We start from the raw sequence: 9,986 nt of genomic DNA on the forward strand, positions 1-9,986 counted from the left end.
GATTGAGCGCCGCCTCGTTGCTGACAGATTCTACCCATTCCTCGACGCGATTGAGCTCGCGCACTGCCCTACTCGGGGCGCGATTGAGCTCGCGCGCTGCCCTACTCAGGGCGACATTGAGCTCACGTGTTGCCCTACTCGGGGCGCGATTCAGCTCGTGCGCTGCCCTACACAATCCATCGTGGGTTCTTTTTGGCACCATCTAACAGATCTGTGGCCTGGAGGAGACTACGCGCTTGTGGTTGCTCTAATAGCGTAGCAGTTGCCAGGCGTAGCGGCACGGGCGCAAGGAGGAAAGATGAAGTGACGCGGAGATAGTGGGGAATGTGCGTCGGGGCCGTGACACTCTTATAACAGTTCGACCCCTGACCCTTTGCCTCCCAGGGTTTGTGGGAAACCGCGCCTGCCCCGACGCGTTCTCTCTCGAAATCTTCGTGCGCCGCTGGGCCGGCGAATGGGCCTGGTGAGCCGTCATGTCAAACCACGTCAAACGCGGGCCAACGAAACGGAATTCAACGCTAAGCGTTGCTTCGACAGGGTGTTTTAGACATTTATGACAAGATATTTTCTTTCTCTGACCCTGCTACAAGATATCTTTGTAATTTTCCAACAGGCTCGGGGACTTCGTGTGTACACATCATCTTGGGATGACTGTACTTATTTTCACGCTGCTTATCTCAGCTACGCTGGGGACTAGTTTTTAGCTAAGCTGGAGACTGTGTTTGCACTTGATGACTACTACTTTGGACCATGGCACCACGTGATTACATCACCTATTGCTAGGCTCGGGGACTAAGTGGGCACACTTCACCTATTGCTAGGCTCGGGGACTAAGTGGGCACACTTCACCTAGCGGTGAATGTGCTTATTTCTGGACTTGGTCTTCTACAAAGCGACTAAGTCGTAGACTGTAATCGGTCAAGATCCATGTTTTGGCTCTAAGAGTCCATTTTGCCTAAGGCATTGATGCTAAGCATCTCTCTTCGTTCTTGAGGGACTAAGTTCCTCCGCGCTAACTAAGTCAGGGACGCTAAGCGTCTAACTTCGTTGCCCAGAACCTAAGTGGGCACACTTCATCTAAGATGGAGACTTCAAAAAAATTTACTTGAGCTCCTTACATCCTGCGGACAAACCTCGACTTCACGTGAGTCCGAGCTCGGCTCCTAGTTGAAATGCTCAGACATCTGCTTCAACAGCTCGGACTTCGTGTTCAATAGCTCGGATGTCGTGTTTGACAGCTCGGACGACGTGTTCGACAGCTCGACACGATGTTGCTCAGCGGACACAAGGTGCTCGGGGACTAGCTGTGGGGTATGACCTCCGATATCCACAAGGCTGTACATAGGCCGAGCCACCAGGGAGGCCCAGCCCGTAAGACTACGTCGATCGGAGCACGACACAGGTCGACGTGCCTTGTAAGTCTACGTGGGGATCCTTGGCGATCAAGGATGATCTGTTCGGATATGCTAGATTCTGTAATCTCTGTTATTCCTATCTTGTAAACCGATCAGGATAGAAACAATCGACCTATAACCCTACCTCTTGAGCTATATAAGGCAGGTAGGGACCCCCTCGTTTTCATCTAATCTCTCATAATACAATTTACAAAGACACAGAACATAGGGTATTACGTCAAGCTGATGGCTCAAACCTGCCTAATCGTTGTCTCTTGCGTTCTGTGTCACCATCCAATTCCCTCACGCGTACCTCCACCGATTCATCTACTACCGTGGGCATACCCCTCGGTAGACTGCCGGACGTATTTCATCGACAGTGAGCAACTCCTAGGGCCGGCGCGGGCACCGCCGTGAGCTCTGAGGACGCGGGACGGAGGTCGCGACGACATCCATCTGGGTCGAGCTCGTCCTCCCGAATTGGAGGGATCGCAACGACCCGCATCTGAGAGGGATATTGGTTGGAGCTCGTCAACCCACATAGCTCCTCAACCAAACACATGATCATCTGGGAGGAGCTGTATTGGCAGATGAATTGGTTGGAGCTAGGTCCGCCCGAAGCATCTTTTGGTTGAGGTCGGACCCAACCCACACAGCTCCTCAACCAAACGCATGACCATCTCGGTCAAATCCGGTCCAACCAAGCTCAACCCGCAAACCAAACGCACGGCTACTGTCCCATTACAAACTTTAGAAAGCTGCTCGCTATACATACACTTCATTGAAACATTCTTGTATGCCTCGTACAGAATATATGTGACATAGGAATAGGAGTATGAATGAATTGGTGCGGGTCTGCTGGACATGTGACTGTACGTACATTCTGCAACCTGCACTGACTGCTAGCGAGAACCTTTTGCTTGGCATACTGGGCCTTGTTTAGATACCTCAAAATTCCAAGTTTTTTCGCTCTCTCTCCATCACATCAATTTTTAACCGTTTGTATGGAGCATTAAATGTAGGTAAAAAAAATAACTAATTACACAGTTTAGTTGGAAATCACGAGATGAATCTTTTGAGCTTAGTTGATCCACGATTGGACAATATTTACCAAATAAGACGAAAGTGCTACTATTCATCGGTTTGAAATTTTTTTCAATCTAAACAAGGCCCTTGTTTGTATTTTTGAATGTGAACACGTCAGTACTAGGCAAGTGTCAGTACGGTTTCGTATAATCGTACTAGGCACGCATGAACAAGTTGTAACTTGAGGGCAACAATATTTCCAAAGACGAATGAGTTTGTGTCCGCGATCTGTGTACTCTGTCGCTGCATCTCGCATAGAGACACTGGACGGAGCTCATGACGTCCGACGGCGGACACTACGTCAAATATGCTTTTACCTTTTTCCAAAAAAAAAAACAACCAAATGCTCCTCATGAGGTTTGCAGAGGCGGTTTGGACAGTTTTCCTTTTATTGGACACATGGACATTGGACTGCTCACTGCTCTGGTAAACGAGCGATTCGGTGACTGCATTGGTGGCCGTCCGTCAGTTGTGTGCGTTTTGGGCCGCATTTCGAGTTTGGGTGGCCGCACTAGATCAAATTTGTTCATGCGTGCTCGACCCAGAGGGATGCTCGTGAGCCGGGGCAATTCCACGCTGGAGCGGCGCGGCACGTGAGCGAGGCGCCATGGGGGGTGCGCGATCTGCGGATGCTACGAGCACGACAAAAGCAGAGTAGAGCAGGCAGTGTGGTAGTTGCATCCAGCGAAGCACCGTGCGTGTACCAGTTCCTCGTGGTTGGGAGAGCCTGTTGGCCACTTGGCCGTTGCACTTGCACAGTATATTACTCTATACTCGACTGAACAAAGCTACTCGACGTGGTCGGCCCAGTTGAGTTTGTTTCGGTTTGGGGACGGACGGTTGACGTGGCCGTTGCTGAGGCGCGAGAGCCAAGAGCAGTCAGCGTCTCGACAGTGAGCAGGAGGGCAAATTTGAAATTTAGGCCGTGTTTAGTTCACGCACTGAATTGGCGCCGCCAAAATTCAGGCGGTACTGTAGCTACAGTACCGTTTTGTTTTTATTTGGTAATAATTATCCAATCGTTGACTAATTAGACTCAAAACGTTCGTCTCGTAAAGTATAACTAAACTGTGCAATTAGTTTTTAATTTCATCAACATTTAGTACTCCATACATGTACCGCAAGTTTGATGTGACGGGAAATCTTCTTTTTGCATAGTGTCAAATTCTGGAATTGGGGGAAACTAAACATGGCCTTATACTCGTGCGTGGATGGAGCGTGGTGGTACGCAGCTCGCTTATTTATTACTCTCCGCGCACACCACCACGCCACATGATGTGCCGTTTACTTTACTCCAGGGCCGGCGACTTGGCGATGACACAACACAAAAACAACGGGGGTGGTGTGGAGGGGACAGCCTCGACTCAAGTCTGAACGCACGCCGGTGGATGCATCCTGGCCTGTTTTTTTTTTCTTTTTCTTAGACCTTGTTTAGATCCCATCAAAGTTCCAAGTTTTTTCACTCTCTCTCCATCACATCAATTTTTAGCTACTTGCATGGAGTATTAAATGTAGGTAAAAAAAATAACTAATTATATAGTTTAGTTGGAAATCACGAGATGAATCTTTTGAGCCTAGTTGGTCCACGATTGGACAATATTTGCCAAATAAGACGAAAGTGGTACTATTCATCAGGTTGAAAAAAATTTCAATCTAAACCAGGCCTTAATCGCGGCGGAGCTCTGTCTGTCAGGTTTCAGACGCTGCTGTATTAGGCACGATGACATGCCGAGCTGTCATACATCATATTTCGTGATAATAGTGTAATACTACCCTTGCCCTCACGAACGGCATCCTACGCAGTTGACAGTCGGCGCATCGCCCCCCGCCGCACGGGTATCATATCATCAGGAGGGCAGGACAGACAGCTCACAGCCGAGCCAGCTCGGAGCCGACGGCTAAAAACGGGACGAATTCCAGCCCCGAGTTTGAACGCTCGCCGAACAAATCTTTTGATTTGAGGACAGAAGAAGAATTGGTTTCCGCCCCCAACCCCAGGACCAAGAGGCCAAGAAGGCCCAACGCCACAGCCTAGAGATTCCGAGCGCCAGCCAAGCGCTGGCTGCACCAGTCACCACTCACCACCGACGTGCGGCCCTCCCGACCTCCCCTCGCATTTCCACCCTGTCCGCCCGTCGGCGTCGCCACCGCCGCACCGGTCAAACCCGCCCCCCGCTGCCCCCACCTCCCACCCGCCCCCGGCCGCTCGGCTCACATGCGCATCGCGCCGCCCGGGCCCCGATAACTGGCGGGTACAAGCGATTTTTAGGCGCTTTTCCGTTATTTTTACTCCGTTTTTATTATCTTTATTTATTTACGGGGAGGGCAGAAGTGAGAAATCAGAAAGATAATATTCACTTCCAGTGCCCCCCACACACCACTCGAGGCAGGCAGTACAAGTTCAACATCACCTGCTTTCCTTTTCTTTTCCGTTCCACATCGATTCGTTTCCTCTCCGTCCGCTCTTACCCCCGCTGTGCCTCCTAACTTTCCTCTTCGTCGTCTCCTCCCACCCGCAACCGCAGCAGAGAGAGAGAAAGGGGAAGAAGCTTTCCCCAGCGCAGCAGCAGCCGCCGCCGCCCCAGCCCCCCAGCGGATCGGGACCTCTGCTCTGCGGAATCCATCCATGGCGGTACGTGCAAGCCTCTGCGCTGCCTCTCTGCCGTTCTCTTTTTTTTTCGCTCTTATTATTTCCCCACCCCACCGCGGTGGTGTTAGCTTGTGGGGAATCGGTGTTTGCTGTCCTGATCGAGGTGAGCTCGCATTGTGTTGTCATGGGATTTCGGGACGACTAGTTTCGAGCGGGGATTTGTTTCTCCTGTTGCTTGGCATCAAAGTCGCGTGGACTGGCCGAGTGGATTGGGAGCGGGGTTGTTTGCGCGCGATGTGATAGGGCTAGGAAACTAGTGCGATGATTCTTTCTCCTCTGGTTCAGCTGGGTTCGCAAAATCGATTGATTGATGTATCCTACAAGTCTCGGGTCGGGAGAACTCTGCCTTTTCGCTGTGTCGTATTTGGCTTATAAGCCGGGGCTTATCAGCCAATCAACAGTAATTTTTTCTTTAACACTTCTTTCAGCCATGCCTTATCGGTCAAAACTAGCCTGCGTAGGGCGGAGGAGTTTCTTTTCGCCGGGCGCCGGGTTGGTTGGCGTTTTCGTTTCGAGGCCTGTGATTGTCTGCGTAGTCCACTGCTCTGCTTTGCTTTGCATTCGATGAGCGAGATCGATACAAACAGGATGCAAGGTTCACCTGCAGCTACAGCAAAGTCAATTTGCACCCCAGCCTTTAATCGTTGCCGTGTACATGCTGAAACGGAAAACCGTTTATTCAGTTCTTTGTCTGCTACTCGTGGCTGGTGCCATCAGCTGGAGTTTTATTGATCCAGCATTAGCTATGCCAAGTTTGGATGGAAGCCAGATGGATGGAGATGGGGATAGATGACTTTGGAGGGAACTTCTGTCACTGATGAATGAGGAGACTTCTATTCCTGCATGCGGAACTATGCACATATGGAGGCTAATGGTCACACAAGAGGCCTGTTGCCTTACTAGTACACTTAGAAAACTACTTTACTTACTAAAGCTTACATTGGAGACTTGGTGTTTATCTGAATAGCATGCTTGGCGATTACTTCTTAGGAACCTTGTGGAGCTTGATTGTTGGTTTCATAATGGAATGATGGGTTTTCCTTTTAGGAAGATACTGATAGATCACATCCCATTTTTGTATTGTGGTTCACAGACCAATTTATCTGTTACAAATAAAAATAATGATTCTGCAGCCTATCCTTCATATAAAGGATGTACCTAATTCCTGTTTTATGGGGCTGTCGATTGAATCATGCCGAATGTTCCCATGAAAGCTGCTCAACAGTACATGGTGACCACATGATTTTTTGGAAAACTGTTGACAACTTGACATGGCAACTCTTTTCTTGATGCTAGTTTGATCTCTAGAATATATATGTTCGGTTTTTTTTATAAGGAATATATGTTCTTTTTTTTTGCGAGCAAGGAATATATGTTCTGATTTAACTCAGTTGTCAATAGGTCACAACTCACAGGTCAAGAACTACGTTACACAACTCGTCTTTGGTGCTAATGAATTTTGAGCAGCTAATATTGTCCCATGCTGGCATGCTATGTAAATTCACGATTACTGCAAGTATATCCTCCCGTGTTTTGAATATTCTGTTTTGTCTGTATCATCATTCTCTGGTCTGTATCATCATTCTCTGCATCAAGACGCCTGCACATGATGGAATACAGCCATTAATAGCTGCATTTGCCCCACATTAGGACACCTGCATATTGTGGAACACATCACCAACTTCTTGAATGGTATTTGATTTATATTTCTGTTTTTCCCCTCAATGGTCTCCTCTGTTCCATGACTGCATTTATCTGCTTGCAGAAGCCTGTGTTTTACTATTTCGATCACAGTCACACAATCTCACTTATATATTTTGCATGCTGACACAAGCTAGTCATTTCTAATTTATAATAATAGCAATTGCTTGGACACAAATTTATGACTCGACCTAGTGCTTCAGTATTATGCTACTCAGAGTATAAAATAACAAGTAGATTTACTTTTTGACATGGATAATGCTGCTTTTACCAGGAGGAATCAGGCCGCCCCTTGCCGAAGTTTGGTGAATGGGATGTCAATGATCCAGCTTCTGCAGATGGATTTACTGTCATATTCAACAAAGCCAGAGATGAGAAGAAGGCTGGGAATGGACAAGATACTGATTCACCTTCCAAGGACACCAGGACTGAGAGGGTGGAATCTTATGCTGCAAAACCAAGCACGGTACGTTTTTTTTCATGACTTTGTATGAATTCTCTTCTTTGAACTCTACCCGATGACGAGTTGACGACACTAACACCAATTTCATCTCTTAAACCTGTGATCTTTCTACTCTATCATTAACTGTATATTATTGTGTTTGCAGAAGAAATGGTTTTGTTGTGTGACAGCCAGCCCTACGCAATCCTGAGGATGACAACTGAATGCGCTTTGGAAATACTGTCCCTTTAATTTTCTATACATACTATCCATAAGACAATGTAGAGGTACCCATGCCTCTCCGGTCTCCAGGATGGGTATCTCGTAAAACTCTGGCGTGCGTGTATGTATGGTGTGAGAGTTGTCGGCATACATTTGAAAAGTGGACTTCTTCTGGTTGTAATTCTAGTCTTGTCTCTCTTTATTTTTTGTTGGTCTACTAGTACGGGTCCGAATTTGTGCTCCTAAGGTTCTCCGATCCACCAATCCCCTTGATTGTTTGGTACCGGTTCTCCGATGAGTTGTTCACTTGTTTATGAGTCGTACTTTTTCACCCAACAAATTTATAATAAATCAGTCAATAATACTTTTAGCTCGCAACCAAGCGAACAAACGGGTCAGAAGCTGTTTGAGCGTGAAACCAGGTGCACCCCCCCCCCCCCCCCTCCAAAAAAAAAAAAACAGCTTCATCTTGCTCCATACTTCGTGCTTGTGGGCCTAGGTGAAAATGCCCCTCCGTGTTGGTGCTGGTCGGTGCCTAGACGGCGAGCGAGGCAAAGCATCAACGGGTTGGGGGGAGGTGGAGAGTCGAGGCGGAGCAACGCCGGGGGTGGAGTTGTGTACTTGTGTCGTTGAGGCGGGGAAGCAGGCCACGACGGCAAGGCACTGTTGGAGCACTGGCGCAGGTCATGACGACGAGGTGTCTGTGGAGCTTGGGCGTCGGCCTTCGTCGTGGCTCCATGCGCATGGGCACAGGCATGCCAGGGTGAGTAGGAGGTGAGGGAGTCGAGCGAGGGCGTGAGGCAATGCGTGCGGTAGATTTGTGGAGAAGATAAGGCGGATATAGAAGAGCGAAAAAATAAAATAAATGAGGAAAGAAAAAATACAAAGGTATTATAAACATTTCACTATATCCGAAGAAGCTATTTTTCACCAGTGAAGTACAGTTGTACCAAATGTCTTGTTATATTAGTAAGTACTAATTTTCCTAACAAACTGATACAAATAATTGAACTATTGCACTCACGTGATGCGAATGGAATACATCTATTGATATGGAGACTAGTTTTGCCCTAGGATATGTAGTTGATTTGTAGAAACCATAGCGATGCATAGTTAGACCACTACACGCATTTGGTCTTTTCTAGAATATCTTTTTCACGGTGAAGGCTCATAGAGATTAACTTTTGATTATGTGATGAAAGAAAAATATGTGAAGAATTATTCTTCTAGTCGTAGCCAGCGTGTCTATGGACTGAGAGATATAAGGGTCGATATAGATATTGGAGACCCTGGAATTGAATATGTACCAATACCAAATCGGACTTATATTGAAAATAGATGCCAATACCAAAGTGGCTGTTTGGATGTAGATAGAATTGCTAGCTGGAAACAAATGTAGTGCCAAATACAAATTCATGTTTGGATGTGCATAGCATCAAATTGGTAAATTGATCCATCTTCCACTCTTCCGAGTACCTTGACCTCGACGGGTACGGAGGGGGCGCTGAACCGGTGCTGGAGATGAGGTTGCAGGCGCTCGCTGTCGGATCTGGCCGCCCCGAGTGCCTCCACCAAGCCCGGCGACACCCATGGCGGGGCGGACCTGGGCCCATCGACGGCGGCCATGGCGGGGAGGAGATCGGGCTGAGGTCGACGGAGGCCATGGCGGGGAGGAGCTCCGATAGAGGTCGGCGTCGGCCATGGAGGGGAGGAGCTCAAGCGAAAAGTCAGCGGCGGCCATGGTCGGGAGGAGCTCGCGTGGAGGAGAGCATGGCATGGAGGAGTCCAGCGGCGGCCATGGCGAGGCAGATCTCGTCCCCCTTGGCGGCGGCCATGGCGGGGAGGAGCCCGGCGGCGGCCATGGTGGCAGCTCGGGCAGATATAGAGGAGGAGGAGCTGCCACCGGAGGAGGAGGAGGAGCCGCTGGCCGATGGGCGTCGGAGACGGGGAAGGAGGGAGCGGTTCTTTTTTTCTCGCTAGACTCGATTCCCTATAATACCGAGGGACAAGGCTCCATATTGAGGGATGTGGCAAGCAAGTGCTGCGAATACCGGTTGGTATTGAACTCGATTTCTAATTCCAAATTCTAAACCATCAAAACAGCTGCATTCAGTGCTACCCAATACCGATTCCAATACTCGTGTCTGAATATCTACATCCAAACGCAGCATAAGAGTATGTGTTTGCCAGTGCTCTAGCTTTAAAAATATAGTTGTGAAGCATCAGCTCCACCATGGAGCAGCTCTATGATAGAGCTGGGCTCCCACTAATATGTTTGGTAGAGCTTCAGTTTCATGTTTATCACTCTTTGTCTCACTGTCAACCTGAGCTCGCGCGTCAATCTCTTGATCCCCTTCCTACAGTCCGAACAGGGTAGGGCATGGCAGGTAGGCGACCACAAGGAGGGCGGTGTTGTTTGTGCAGGGGGGCTCTCAGGCGCTCGCTGATCTGACAGGTGGCAAGGCCTGGTGCTTGCGGAGGCCAGTGGCGC

At 48.7% G+C, this 9,986-nt stretch overlaps 1 protein-coding gene across 1 annotated transcript; it reads left to right on the forward strand.

Moving 5' to 3' along the window:
• The first annotated feature begins 4,882 nt into the window (after positions 1-4,882).
• LOC136527548 (protein NOI4-like) lies at positions 4,883-7,697 on the forward strand. The gene is made up of 3 exons (XM_066520321.1): positions 4,883-5,112; positions 7,106-7,297; positions 7,440-7,697. Exons 1-3 carry the CDS (start codon positions 5,107-5,109, stop codon positions 7,482-7,484), a joined length of 243 nt encoding a protein of 80 aa, XP_066376418.1. The 5' UTR covers positions 4,883-5,106; the 3' UTR covers positions 7,485-7,697.
• Positions 7,698-9,986: the final 2,289 nt, after the last annotated feature.

This window comes from Miscanthus floridulus, chromosome 19, assembly GCF_019320115.1.
Source record: "Miscanthus floridulus cultivar M001 chromosome 19, ASM1932011v1, whole genome shotgun sequence".
Classification (NCBI taxonomy): Eukaryota; Viridiplantae; Streptophyta; class Magnoliopsida; order Poales; family Poaceae; genus Miscanthus; species Miscanthus floridulus.